This window comes from Macrobrachium rosenbergii, chromosome 24 (assembly GCF_040412425.1).
Source record: "Macrobrachium rosenbergii isolate ZJJX-2024 chromosome 24, ASM4041242v1, whole genome shotgun sequence".
NCBI lineage: Eukaryota > Metazoa > Arthropoda > Malacostraca > Decapoda > Palaemonidae > Macrobrachium > Macrobrachium rosenbergii.
In genome coordinates this window covers 22107090-22122723 of record NC_089764.1, presented here as the reverse complement: position 1 = coordinate 22122723, position 15634 = coordinate 22107090, and the positions used below count along the sequence as shown (strand labels likewise).

The following is a 15634-nucleotide window of genomic DNA, read 5'->3' as shown; positions in this document are numbered from 1 at the left end:
ACAGAAGCAACACACTTGCTTGTTGAATAAAGAAGATAATGGGGATTAAGGAAAATGAAAAAAAGAAAATTCCATAATATGAAAGTAAGAGGGACAGCAACTCGGATAATTTGAGACACAGTGTATCCTCTGCCTCAATAAAATACTGGCCAAAAGAGTGTCTATAACAGAAAGAAAAGAAAGGGAGAGCAGTAACCTTGTGGCAAGTAGTAAGATGATTTAGCAGAAGCAAAGGGATGGTTGAGATTAAATCAATTATGTTGAACAAAGCAGTAGTAGTACCTTATGTAAAACCTACATAACTCTAAAAAACCTGCATCAAACGAAAACATTTTTAGGAAAGCACATGTGTCAGTTTTAACTACAATCTGAGACCAAACAGAGAAACTGAACAGCCAATATAATGATATAAAAAAAGCTGCTAAAGCTAAGAGATAATGTCCATTTACTAAAGTATCGGGCAATCGTCACTTAATTCTTCTATGAACATCAAAATGATGAGACTGAACATAGGATATGTTTAAACTTTTTAGGAGTTTCTGATAAATTCAGTACTCTTATATACACTTAGAACATCTACTCTTACATAAGCCTATTCAATGAGAGATAGTATTTTACGCTTACTAGCTTACGAGTAGATGCTCCAAAGCTCCACCAATCAACACTGGTATTCAACACACCTTCACTCACTTCCCCAGAATGGTCTCATACAACACTAATAAACCAACAGGTTGAATTTTAGTATGTGGATCCTAATCTAGAAATTACTATTGCATGTAGATGATATACTGCAACTATACTTCTAAAATCTTCATATTTCAGAGGAAACACCATAGAAAATTGTCTTTTGTGACCCTTGAAACTCAGCATCCCAAAGCAACAGTGAAGCTGATTATCAAGAGCTCATATAACCTGAGATTACAAGTCAAGTAGTTAAACTAAAAAATAAGCAATTATATTCCTAATAAAGCCTGACAAACCTTTAGTCACTACTGTAGCGCATGTAACACAAGGGTTTGTATCATAAGTACACGAATATAGTGCATCACCTAAATTAAAAACCTTTCATTCTAAACTTACGTTTTCTTATGCATCACGTATCTCAAGTGTCTTTTTACCTGAACAAATGAAAACAAAAGATGTATTTTCAAAAAAAAGAGGAAGAGGAAGGAAGCTCATTAATACAGAAAAAGAAAGATGGATTGATGCTATCTACTAACAGTACTGTAATGCAGAAACATTATAAAAGAAGTTACGACACTAAAAGTCACGGAGAGGTAAAGATTCGGATGATTATATTTAAGTGCAGTATATGTCATAGCTGTCATTTTGGAGGATATTTAAAAATGAAACACAAAATTTTAACTTAGTGTTCCGCTTAAATTTGCAAGGAACAGAAAGAACTTCTATGTACAGCACTGTACTCTAAGTATTAAAAGCTAATAAAGATTAACAAATACAGTATATACATACAACAAAGTAAAAAGATTAACAAATACAGTATATACATAGAACAAAGTAAAAACTTTATGATTCTCTATTCACAACTGGTTGTTTCAACTTTCGTTGACATGCTCCTACTTTCAGGGGAAATGGAATCTAACTACTGCCAAAACACCCTCCAATCACCATCCCAATGTTACCCAATATTCAACTATTTATAATTAATTTTATTTCCTACAGATAATAACAGAATCTCAAAGGATTCATCTTAAACCTCAAAGACTATTTGACTTCTTGATTTCTAAACATTTTTTTGAAACTCTTAATACAGTAAGCACTGAACCTGATTGGGAAATATATAAAGCAACTGTAACCTTTCCTGGTAAGATTAAAACCTATGCATATTAGTTATAAAAGTGAAGTAGCCTTAAACCACAATCCACAAAGAAAGAGATAAATTCTGGCATAGCAAGCTCATACATGCATATATTCATATCTGTTGAATTCAGATACATTTCACAAGAGCTAAATTAGACTTACAGGATGTTAGCACAAACACTGCACTGATTTCAGGCAGGAGAAAAAACTTTCTGCAGGGCTGTGGTTAGTAATGCTGTGAGCACAGAGCTCAAAGCATTTTGGATGCAAGCACAAATCAGTTTAAGGGTTGAAACTTCTCTCATTTTATTGCCAGTTACATCAACATTCCTATATGTTCCATGTGAAAAAGTTATTTACGTTATCTATTCTAAGCTCAAGGTCAACACCAATCAGGAGCATGTGGAACTAACTTGAGTGGGGGAATAAAAAAAAAAAAAGTTCTAAACCATGGCACATTTGGTAATGCTGTTTACTTCTAACTCCATGCATACTGGATGCAAATTCAAATCCACTCGAAGACTGACATTTACTCTCAAATTTCATTGCCAGTTACATTAGCATTCATATATATCACATGAAAAGTGATTTATAATGCCATCTATGCTGGCATGTCAGAGAGTTTTCTATGAAAATGCTGAGATAACAAAAGCTTTATTTTTCAGCGGGAGTGTGACCCCTGCCCCAGTAAAATTCTTAAAAAATTACTTTGATTTCTGTGAATTTATGTTTTTAGTCTGAATAAATTTTAACTCCTTAAAGAACCTGTAATAAATAAATATGAGCAAACTTCTTAAGACAGTAAACTCCCTTGCTTTTTGTATTTAGACAACTGGAGCTCTCAACCAACTGGCACAATTTCAGGAGATACAGTTGCCTTTTGCCTTTCCATAGGTTTTTTTTTTTTTACACAGCAAAACTGACCTATCGTGGGCTCTACTTGCCAATCAGTAAACTCTACTACTAACTTACTGGCCAGCCTACTTTGTATATGTACATATATGCATACATTAAGAAAAATCACACTTACCACAGTGTTACATATATACATACACTTTTCGTAGTCTGTACGTGTGCATGTATAAATGTACAAATATGCATTGCATTAAGGTAAATTACACACATACTGTGCATTTGTTGGGGTCTCTCTCTCTCTCTCTCTCTCTCTCTCTCTCTCTCTCTCTCTCTCTCTCTCTCTCTCTCTCTCTCTCTCTCTCTCTCAAATGTTATCAATTTAGGCACAACTGTCTGAGCTGGTAAGCACAGAATAATGTTCAGTTTAAGATGTTAAACATATATGTTGGATATCGGTAATGAATGATAAAATGACAGTTCAGGATATATGTTTTGGCATTTTAGAAGGATACTTCTTATGCAACATGCAAATCCAACTAACAGTAACCCCTTTAATCCCTTGGGTGCCAGATGTGAGGGATTTTAGTATACAGGTACAGTAATAATGTCTTCTCACTACATATGCTTAAGGAATATAAATGTAAATATGTTAGAAATAATCTGAGATAAAACCAAAAATAAGCTTGCCTTTTCCATACCAAATGTCTAAAAACTCTCAAGACCAGGTAAGAAAAAAAAAAAAAAAAAAGAAGTCAGTGAATACCCAATAACCAATTTTTCACTACTGTGACTGTTACTTTTCACTATGGTTTACACAAGCATCTACCACACTCATTAAATCATGCCTGCATACAGAAATTCTGATAAACAAGAACGTTTTACTCTATACACCAACATACAGATGGCTATCCACAGACAACTGTATAAGGATAGATTAAACAATAAAGCAGATAATGACTGGCAATGAAGTTTTCCCTTAACTTTTATCATTGTAAGAGAATGCTTTGGAAATTTAAAATTTCCATCACATTTTCACCATCAATATAGTCAATACATGAACAGCTATTCCCTTTATTTTTTCACTTATTATATTAGACAATTTATTCAGCTCTAATTCATAAGTAAAATGTCATGATTCTTGCCCTTTTAAGAATTCATCACTACATTACTCAATTTTCATAAAATAATTGTCATAATTTTTGCCCATTTAATTTATCACATACTGTAGATGCATTTTACTGCCTCTGCTTTCTTTTTACATTTGTCTATCCTGCTAGCTTGAATATCTTTCTAAAGGAATAACACATTCAATTAATGCAATAAAAAATATCCCTTCAAGATAATTCCACAGAAAAAACTTATATTACAAGCTAGTATGAAAAACTCCTGTACGAGTAACCAATTTACCATTCTCTTAAGGAATACCACTTCACACAAATGAACATTAATGTACCACACAAATGGTAAACAAATGAATACCCACATTAAGGTTATCAAATTCTCTTTGTAAAGGTTATAGTACATCAGAATAATTCAAATTCTACTTACCAATACACATATTGCCCTCCTTGATGAAGCCCTCGGCACACTCTAAGCACATATCTGGACCATCACCAGTGCATCCTTCACAAGCTTTGTCACATTCTAGACAATAAAAGTATAATTCTTATGAAAACACAATTGAAAGATGGAAATTCAATACTGTTCCAATTCTTCTAACAGGCTCTGATATTCAAAACATGACACACAAACATAAAAAATTTTACAACACATTTTACAGATTTTTCAGTTATATTTCTACTAAACTGCAGAATAATAATAATAATAATAATAAATAATAATAATAATAATAATAATAATAATAATAATAATAATAATAATAATATAATTTGGCAGCAGACCCTCTTTTAAACAGGTTCTATTGAAATTTTATTGCTTCAATTTATTTAAGACTTTTCTATTTTCCTTATTGCGGAAGGAGGTGCGTGGCTCGCCTATATTTGTCATTTCATGGGGAAAAGTCAAAATCTGGATTCTGCTTCTTTATATATTCTATACAGTTAGTTATATACAATTGTTGCGTTTCGAAGACTCTTCTGTCATTCTCAGCGGGAGCTAGTAGAGGACTGGCATAAGGTCCTTCTGAATTTATACGGGCTTCAGCGGGGTTCATGGATGGCGAATTCTGATTGGTTGCAGTCAGCGAACTTAAGCCAAATTTCTAATAAGCTCGATCCTGACAGATCTTCGCAACCTGGGAATGTCAAATTGGCCTGCCGTTACGTGATGTCATGCCGGCTGACATCATCGGTAGTTTGGCTGAATGATGTCATTATCTACTCTTCTGTCGTAGTCGGGAATAGGCGCCGCCTCGCTCAGGGGGCATCTCCAGGACATCATTCATCCGCAGCCCAATAGCAGCAAACTACCGATGATGTCAGCCGGCATGACATCACGCAACGGCAGGCAATGGGAACGCTTGAATGAATGACATTCCCAGGTTGCGAAGATCTGTCAGATCGAAAAAGAAATTTGGCTTGAAGTTCGCTGACTGCAACCAATCAGAATTCGCCATCCATGACCCCGCTGAAGCCCGTATAAATTCAGAAGGTGCAATCTGCCAGTCCTCTACTAGCTCCCGCTGGAGAATGACAGAAGAGTTCGTCAAACGCAGGCAACAATTGTATATAAAACTGTATAGAATATATAAAGAAGAGAATCCAGATTTTGACTTTTCCTCATGAAATGACAAATATAGGAAAGCTGTTAGCACACACTCCACTGAAGAGAAGTCCGAATAAGGAAAATAGAAAAAGTCTTCTACAAAATAAATGCAGCTGAAGCAGCAATAATATTCAATAATAATAATAATAATAATAATAATAATACCTGAAAATCAAAATAAGAAGGATATGGAATATGCCAGTGGAAATTGTTATCATAATCATAGGAACATTAGGCACGATCCCAAGATCCCTGAAAAGGAATCTGGAAAAACTAGCTGCTGAAGTAGCTCCAGGACTCATGCAGTAAAGTGTGCTACTAGAAACAGCGCACATAGTGAGAAAAGTGATGGACTCCTAAGGAGGCAGGATGCAACCCGGAACCCCACACTATAAAAAAAACCACCCAGTCAAATAGGATGACTGTGATAGACAAAAAAAAAAAAAAAAAAAAAAAAATATATATATATATATATATATATATATATATATATATATATATATATATATATATATATATATATATATATATATATATATATATATATATATATATATATATATATATATATATATATAATTATAATTAATAATAATAATAATAATACCTCTTTGAAATAATTCAGTATCTACTGTACTTACCGAGGCAAGTGTAGGTACCCTCGTTGTTGATACAGAACTGATTCTTCTTGCAAGGGGCTTTTTCAGTAACACACTCATTTACATCTACGCAACCATGTTCAGTATCCATATACCATCCATCTTTACAGGCCACACATGACTTCTGGCCAGGCTGAAATACAGAGAACCATCCTTCTGAGAAAATGCACATGAAAGAAAGTTAAAATAAATTAGCTCTTATAAAATGGTTTGGTTCCATTATAAAATGATAATACAGTGACATTCTTACAACAATGTTAATATATAAACAACCTATAGTTTACTAAATACTTATACTTGACATTTGTTAGGTTAGACACAATTACTAATGTTGAACAGCTGGTTAGTAGATGCAACTGTTCACACAAACAACTAAGAAAGACGGAGGGGGAGGCGGCCACTACATCCAGGAATACCTGTCAATAAACTAGCGAAAGATTTATCTACAAATCTGCAGTGTTCGTAAGCTAGCACTCCAACGAAAAAGTGAGGCTTGTAAACAATGAAAATGAAATGTATTGAAATTTTCAGAATTTCCCAAATATCTCTCACATCCAAACATGTCAGATAACCGACACTCCCATTATAGTTCTGACGATTAATTTTGAATGTTAGCCACAATACAGCTGCACTATCTTTTCCTTAATTAAGAAAAAATTTTCCAAAAGTGAAAAATCCACACCATTTAGTCCAAATAAACTATGCAAGAACTCTAGATTCAAATCTAGGAATGAATCCAGATGTTGAACACCCCCTCCACCACAGCTAATGGTCATATGTCAAAGGGGATGCCTGGGATGATGTAAAGTCTTCTACACTCAACACTACCTGGCAAGATTGGGTTAGAATGCATCCTCAACTTAATAGACTTTTCTTCTGCTAAGTATGTCTATGGACACTGAACCACAGCTTACCTGGAAAATCAAGACCCAATGCAGAGCCATGGTAAACATGGCACTACCACTACCAGAATAACCAAAATTAAGTAGGAAAATCCAGCAAAAGTGCTGTTAGCAGTACAAACTATAAAAATGACACACACAAGAATTATACAAAATACAGTACCATATATACTTTAGAGCTGAAAACGTATGAAGCACATTAAGGAGAAATCATAAAATACACAGTAAAAATTGAAAAAATGAGTGACTTGAAGCATTAAAAAAACATACAAGACAGTTACCAGCAACATTAAAGTACAGCACTTATATCAAAAAGTTCCAAAAGCATGGAAAACCAAACAGTGCTAAACATTCACATTGCAGAAAATTTCCTGCTAAACCTTCACATTACAGAAAATTTCTTAAGTGGTACAAAAAGGCCTTACAACTATACATTTATGCCTAAATCATTCATGCTACACATTCACCTTACATAACTCACACTTAAAAATGAATTTTAAAAACATTCAACAACAATTAACACTGACACAAAACAATCTTAAAACAAAAAATTTGACACAAAACAATCTTAAAACAAAAAATTAACAGAAAAACCATTGCCAACAAGCAAACTAGCTGGCAAGTGATGGGTTGCTACCGAGTGCTTAAACCAACACCCAAACCAGTGAACAGCAAAACAAGAAAAACACTGCAAAACACATTGATAAAACAAAACAATCACTTAGGAAGACAACAAGAGAATACTTACAAAACATCTTGCATAAATACCTCTTGTATGAAAAGAAAAGCTTAGCCAATGATGACACTTACTACAAACTCTTTTGAAAAGTTGGTTTACAAAACTACACTAACCACCACGGAGATGAAAACAAAATGATGAAATGAGGATGAAAAATATAAAATGAATCCTAAATAATCCAAAAGGTCTGGGGAAGACTGTGAGCTGCTAACTAGTCACCAGACACTCAGGCAGTTATGCAATGAGGGACCTGAAGTAACCATATGACCATCAACCAACTTACTGGAACAATAGCTCTGATTTTTATCTTTCCTAAGGATTAGCACTTCTGGGATTCATCGAGCCACATGAACAGGCTAAGATGAAAATAATGGTTTTGTAATTAAGCAACAGAAAAATTTCAACATTACATGAGAGAAATGAAGAAAACAAAATACAAAGTACATTAAATAGATATTAAGCACTTCCTTACCCCACTACATGGTCCATTACAAGCTTTGTTGCACTGTTCACAAAGGATTTTTGTCTCATCTTTGTAAGCCTGAAAATAGCCATATGTGCAGGAGTCACAAAGCTCTCCTCCATATCCTGGGTTGCATGCGCATTCTCCACTGCCTTTTCTTGTTCCAGCACCCTAAAAAATATATATATATATGTGAAATTAAGATAAATTTCCCTTTATATTTTATATCATAAAATTATAATAAATTACAGCAAATCCCACAGCTCTTTAGTGAATGGAAACAGCATACTGTATAGTATTCACAACCTTCATATAGCCTTTAAACAATACTAATAAAATTAATTAAATTTTGGCTACTATAGAGAAATGATGGAAAAGTATATTTGACACTGTTTAATAAAATGATAATCAAATACTGTACTGTATAATGACAGAGACATGTTATATCTAATGTTTCTTCATTGTTAACCACCAAGTAAAGTACTGTATATTTTCGTGTATAAGACGACGACCTTAGATAAAACAAGGTAAAAAATTATGACAAATTTTTTGAATTTATCTTATATCTGTAGTATAAGACAACCGCTAAATTACAAAACCATCTGTGTATAGGCTAGCATTTGCAACAATAGGTATCTTATTACATTTTGGTTATGTAAAGATGATGTTATTACAAATGCTGTTTTACTTAGTGTATTCTTAGAAATTCAAAATTCCAAATGTATTTGCATATCATGCAACTTTTGAGGACCTAATTTTGAAGCTAACTTTTAGGGGGTCACATCATACACGAAATATATAATTAGTGTATGTGATACAGTATTCACATAATAGTGTTGTACTATAAAATACAAGCATAACCAATATACACCTTTTTCATGGATCTTTTAACAAGTTATGGTTTACTTCACTGTATCCAGTAATATTGTGTGTATTTGTATATTACAATTGTATTATAAAATACAAACATAGCGATCATGCGCCATTTGCATTGTTTAGGTTTTCGTGACTGTGGACAATGATATCTTCCAGGCATTTTTGTTTTGTCATCAATTCAATTTCCGTTTAAGGATAATCATGGGGAAGGTTTTGTCCCATTTGCAATATACATTAAAGCAACATTAAAATGTTTTCTTTCTTGCCCTGTAGTTTTGATTAAAATACTTTTCTCTCCAATATTGTTTACGGTCGAGTTTGATGGCATATCTAAGTTTAGGAGTATCATCCATGTTGCCGATGCACGATAATTTATAGTCAGTGCTGGAACAGTTTTCTCAGCTTCAGCTACAACTTGCAGCTTAAAGTTAGCAGTATGTTTTCTTGCGATCTTTTCTCCATAGCGAATAAGGGTAATGTATAATGTAAAATATATATCAGTCCTATTCTACTTAATGTCATTTGTAACATAACTATAGTAACTCCTTACTATTGTAAGATGGTCGAAATGCAAGTAAAACACCTGTTGTTATTCGATTCGACTCTTCATAGCCACAGCCTAGACTGTGTTCATAGCAAAACAGTTGTTTCTCGTTCGGTTGTTTATGACTGTACTCGTTTACTCAACAAGTATAATGTAACTAACAATACTTTTATTATTTGCTTTTACTTTTTTAACTTATTTAACTAGAAGATAGGATAAAGAGATGAAGTAAAAGAGGTTTGTCTATAGTAATCTGGTCTCTCAAAAAAGGAACTCGCATGATACACGAGATACACAATAAAACCACTCCTTATGGGTGTAAATTTGGGGTTGCACAGTGCGCGAGATCACGCAATAATCAGTATATACAGTAAACAAAATGACAAAGTCAATTCTAAATCATGTTTTTCCTACACACGTCGCCTAAAAGGGAAACCACTGCTTTGTTTATGTTTCATCGCCAATCATAAGCAACCCCTAACAACAATACGATAAAGTATGGTAGTTATCGTACATAATTATCGTTCATATGACTTAATTGTTCTAAACAGTTATAAACAGCTCGAATTTTTATTGAAAAATGAATATTATGTTTTCCTAAATGTTATTACTATCATAGTTACACTACGTTACCGAAGGATAAAGGTTGCTGTGAGTGCAACCATAACTCGATATTTACATTTTGTCAGCTGGCTGGCCTCGCATAGATAAAAGTTGATTTCATTAATATGAAATTATTCCTTGAATAGGCTACTTATTATGAAGATATGCCAATAAATATATAAGGTAAAAATGGTTTTATTGCCTTTAGTGATCACTTTATTTCATATGTGAATCTTTTCATGTATGTTGGTGGTTATCGCACCATGGCCGAAGCTAGCCTACCGATAATCATCAATTAGAATTCAAGGTCTGATTTTTAGAATGGTAGTATAAGATGACCCCCAATTTTTAGGGGTGAATTTTATGATTTAAAGGTTGGCTTATACGCAGAAATGTATGGTAATCTGTATTTTTCTTAATCCTTTACATAAGATTAAGCTTGCAAATGCACGCTAGAACAGCCATTTAACTTTCAGACATGGTCTTTACCTAAAGATGACAGGGGAAACCTTACCCACTCGTCAGTCTGCACTCCACTTTGCCTTTTGGCCCAGGTATCAGAATGAAGAGTGGCTGAGGTGGGATGTAAATTTAAAGAACTTTAGGTTTGTATGTTAGGAAAATGATATTTTCATAATAAAATTAAGTTCCATGTATACAGTACTTAACAAGTAATTACATAAATATACTTTCCATTCATGCGGCAGCTTAAATTTTAAAATTTGCAGTTAGCGCTCCAATTGTTTAGTGTAGGTGACCAGTCCCGCCCACTAACAGGAGTGCTAGGAATGACTTAGCAGACAACCTCATTCTGTTTCTGCCCTTATGTCCATCAGAGGGGACAAGGGCGGGCTCTGATTCTGTAATTACTAGGTAAGTATATATGAAATTTAATTTTATTATGAAAAATATTTTCATATAAGTAACTTACCAAGTAATTACATAGCTGAATCCCACACTCACAGGAGGTGGGATACATGGACATATTCCATTCCAAAACATGAATTTACGTAATGAATTTGAAACAGACAAAGCTGCTAGCATTGGAAAACAATTCTTGTCATTCCTTATCAGCTAAGAGAGCTATTGCAGGAGAATGCTGCCTCTGGTTGGTGCCCATCTTAACTACTAGTGGCGCAGCAGTATAGCTGAGGATCGCCTCTACTTAACACTTTCCTGTCCAATTGTCTAATAATTTAATAACCCCTACCCCCCCTTCTTTTCTGACTGAGCCCTAATTTAAGTAAAATTTACCGACATTTTTGTAGTGAGGGTAAATTTTTTTATTTTCGGACAGTTGGTGGTTTCCATAGGCTAAAGCATACCTTGGACCGTGTAACTCAGGCATCGACACGCCAAAAGTATAAAACAATCAAACAATTTTGTCATAGTAAACTCACAAAAAAAAGCAACTATCCATCCACTGACATTTTTTTTTTTATAAAATGGGATTGCTCCAGGAAACACTGTATCCCATTTTCTATAAATTTTTAGGCTCCTGTGCATGCAAAATCCATGGCGTAGTAAAATTCGGCAATGACATCACTGATCCCAGGCCTGGCAGGCCACAGTCAGGGACCAGAAGAGAAACACCTTTGTTTACATACCCTCAATCGAGAACAGTTTCCAACATGCTTTCACAAAGTTTTTACTGTAAAACCGGAAAACGCGTTAGTACATCACAATAAGAGACGCCTGGATTTGAGGCAGGTTTCTGAATCTCATTTTTCATTATCAGAATAATATTTAGAGAATTTTTGTTGGCTTTCTCATAAAAATAATTCATTCACCTAACTGTTATAGCTTTTGAGGAACAATAATGTTGACAACGGTAAAATTTTTTGAGTGACAGCTTATAACGTCAAAATGAAAGCTAATGTTAGGTAGCCATTTTTCTTGACTCTCTTTATTCCTCAACCTTTCCTCTAACATTTTTGTATATTTACAAAGTAATTTCCTGAAAAAATCTGAGAGGGCTCTTCAAAAAAATAAAGATAATTTTACTGGAGTTTCTTACCCACTTTTCTATTAAAGACAACTGGACTTATTCGTTTTTCATTGTTTTATATGTCGATATTTAGAGAATTTTCTTTGCTTTCTTATAAAAATAATTCATTCCGCCTAACTGTTATAGTTTTGAGGAACAATAATGTTGTAACTTTTGCCCTTTCAATCAATTTATAACGCCAAAATGAAACTGTTCTACCAAAGCCATTTTTCTTGACTTTCCCTTTATTCTTCAACTTTTCCTCTAAGATCTTGTTTACAAAGAAGAAAAAAACGAGATAGGGCTCTTCAAAAAAATTTTTTATGTTTACATAGGCCGGGTAAGCCTGTTTAGCTTTTTATCAATTTTTTCACCATGCCCCATTGTTTTATAGTCAATATTTGGGAATTTTGTTGGTTTTCTCATAAAAATAATTCAGCCTGACTTTCATAGTTTCCTCAGGAAAATATAAAAATAAGTAAAGAATTTTTTTTTTTTGTTAAATAACTCACAGCTATTTAGAGGGCTGGGACTCTTATTCTGAATATTCCACCATAAAATATAAACATTTAGAAAAAAAGCAGAGCAAAATGAACGTTGTTGGCATAAAATTCTATTTTTGCTGAATTTTTAAAATAATTATTTTTTCACACTGTCGAGCGCTCCCAGACACATCGGGGCTCATGTACCCTAAGTGATGTGATAACTATACAGATATGAAAGGGTTAAGTAGGAGCTTTGTAGTGAAGGAGTATTCCGTTGGCAGACAAAGCATCGTTAAGTGCCCTTGCCCTAGGCGCATTACCAAAAAATAAAAACAATCAAACAATTTTGTCACCTACACTGAAAATAAACAACTATCCATCCACTGAGAGTGGCATGCTCCAGGTACACTATACCCAACTGGCTCTGTAAATCTTACTGCAAGGTGAAGAGATAGGCCCTTTGCTTCCTCCTCAATGCCATGGTATACTAATAATTGTCCCAAGGCACTGCAAAAAAAAATGTCTTTTTTACAATTTTGACTTCAAGAAAAAAAATTTAGACAAGAACTATTACACTTCCAGTGGGCCAATTGCCAAATGGAACTGAGTGACATAATGTGTCTGAAAGCTAATGAGGTAGAGGCTATTCTGGCATCTTAGCTTTCCCTTAACAGATAGGCAAATCTCTCTCCTGAATCTGAGAGTGCATCTAAAAAACAGAGTTTACTGGAGATGAAAGACAATGTGTTTATAGATAGAGGGCGAGACAGGATCTTGTCAGGACCTCCACCCTAGGTATGGATGGCCCTCTTCTCTGCACTGAAAGTCTCCAAAGACTTAATAGGTTGCTAAGATCTTGGTTAGAAGATAAAACTAGCCCTTTATGTTTACATAGTAAGCCTAGCATTGCTTTATGCCTCTTGAAGGTGGAAGAAGAGAGCCCCCTTGGCAGTCCTCAGGTATAGGAGGAATGCTGCTATCTGAGCTACAGAGGAAATCACAGACGAGATGTTATAACCATTACATCATCGTTGGAAGACTGCCCACTAAGATTGGAGTACGGTACTTGGCAAGAAGACTGACATCTGCATCTTGCACCAGTTTCTACAGTCAGTCTTGAAAAATTACTTCTTCCAGGCAAGCTCCCAGACAGTCTGTAAATCTGTCCGAGAAAATTGCGGCCCATCCTTAGTGGTATCTTTTGAAGTGAGGTTGAGAGAGAGATATGGATTGTAGAAGGAGGCATGGAGAGTCCACCAACAATCATATCTGGAGAGAGACCCATCATTCATGGTTCCAAACAAAGAGGGTTCACATTGCAATGAGCAGAAACTTGCTCAGCCCTTCCTTTGAGAGTTGGAATGCAGAAGGGCATAAAGGAGAGCCTAACTTACAGCATCGTTTGTTGAGCAAGAGGGAGGGCGTGAGAGAACAAAAAGAGAAGGCAAAGGTTCCTGGAGAGAACCAGGCCAAAATCAGAGTCCCTTAGAGAGAGAGAGAGAGAGATCCAAGGTTCTGCCTCAGGAAAAACATGCTTCTGACGGTTTCTGTCTCCATATGGTTAAGGACTGTGGTCTTGAAAACAAGATTACCACAGTCTAGGTGTGAAATAGGGTCGGGAAGCATTAAAGCTGTAAGCAAAAAGCTTTCAGCTCTCTGACAAAGATAAGAATATACTTAGGACTGTGGTCTTGTAACAAGATTACCAGAGGCTAGGTATGAAACAGGGTCAATAAGGTCAATAAGCTCTGAAGCTGTAAGTGAAAAGCTTTCAGCTATCTGACTGAGTTGAGAATATTATGTTCTTCCAAGGGCCACGTCCCAGAAACTACCATTCCCCAAGCAGGCTCCCCAACCCAAATCCTAGGCATCTGAAGGGAAAACTAGGTCTGGGCTCATAGTATGAAGGAACTTCCCTTCCAAAGGTTCACGTTTGGACAGCCATTGATTGTAGGTCCGACCTAATTTGGGGCTAAGGGGATAAACAAAAGTGTCCAGAAGTCAGTTGTCCAGGTAAAGATTGATGTTCTAAGACATGAAGTCAAATGCTAGAGGAGTGAGGCTCAAGAGAAGGTTTCATCCAAATGTCCTGGAGATTTGATGACAGATTGTCTAGCACTAGAAGCACCTTCTATTCTAAGAGGAAAATGGGGAGATACTCCATGCAGATTTCCGGTATATGGACATGGACAGGGGAACTTACATAACCTCAGGTCTTCATCCAAATGTGGACTTGGAGATTTGACTCTTTGACAGCCGGATTGTCTGGACATTAGAGCATCTCTATTCTGGACTCACTCATGTCATTCTAAAGGAAAAAGACATGTGGAAAACACATTAGATTAGGCACAGGACAACTACAGGTTTGGAAACTGAGACAAGTCCTTCTCAGAACAACCATCTCAACTATGTGCTGCCAACACCGGACTCTTTAACAGTAATGGAACACCTTTTGAGATTTCAAAGTAGAGTGGAAATCTATAACAAAACATCTCAATCATGTAAACCCACACAGGACAGGACTGGAAAAGACAAAGTCTAGGCAATGCATAAGAGGAGGGAGGTTTCTTCATGAAGCTGAAACAGACATAAAGTCCTTATCAGAACAGGACATTCTCTCAACATGTCCTGAGGTCATGGAGGTGGTGCCTGGTAGGCTGAAAGTAACAGTATCTATATGCAGAAGAATGCTCTTTTGAGATTTCAAAGTGGGAGACTGCTGGAAGAATTGGTGCTAGGAAAACATCTCAATGGTCACTAGAAAACCGGAGCCAGGCATTCAAAAAAGAACAAAACTAAAAAAACAATGTCATCAAGCACAAAAAAACTGGGAGTCCTCCATCTTCGCTTGACACCAGTGACTCACTCCAGGCACTGGAAGGCTAAGAGGCTCTTGGGAGCTGGCTTCATGAAGCTCAAAAACACTGGACATAAATGTCCACATCTAGACAGCACATAAACCCTGCTGACACCAAA

General features: G+C 35.4%; 1 protein-coding gene across 3 annotated transcripts in view; it reads right to left on the bottom strand.

Moving 5' to 3' along the window:
• LOC136851924 (cysteine-rich with EGF-like domain protein 2) overlaps window positions 1-15634 on the bottom strand; it is a 66486-nt gene that overhangs the window by 18894 nt on the left and 31958 nt on the right. For all 3 annotated transcript variants that reach the window (XM_067126285.1, XM_067126284.1, XM_067126283.1), the window contains exons 5-7: window positions 8173-8334; window positions 6042-6192; window positions 4225-4320 (exon numbers count right to left, since the gene is read on the bottom strand). In XM_067126285.1, coding sequence (XP_066982386.1) covers window positions 4225-4320; window positions 6042-6192; window positions 8173-8334 — 409 coding nt within the window. The remainder of the gene's footprint in view (window positions 1-4224; window positions 4321-6041; window positions 6193-8172; window positions 8335-15634) is intronic.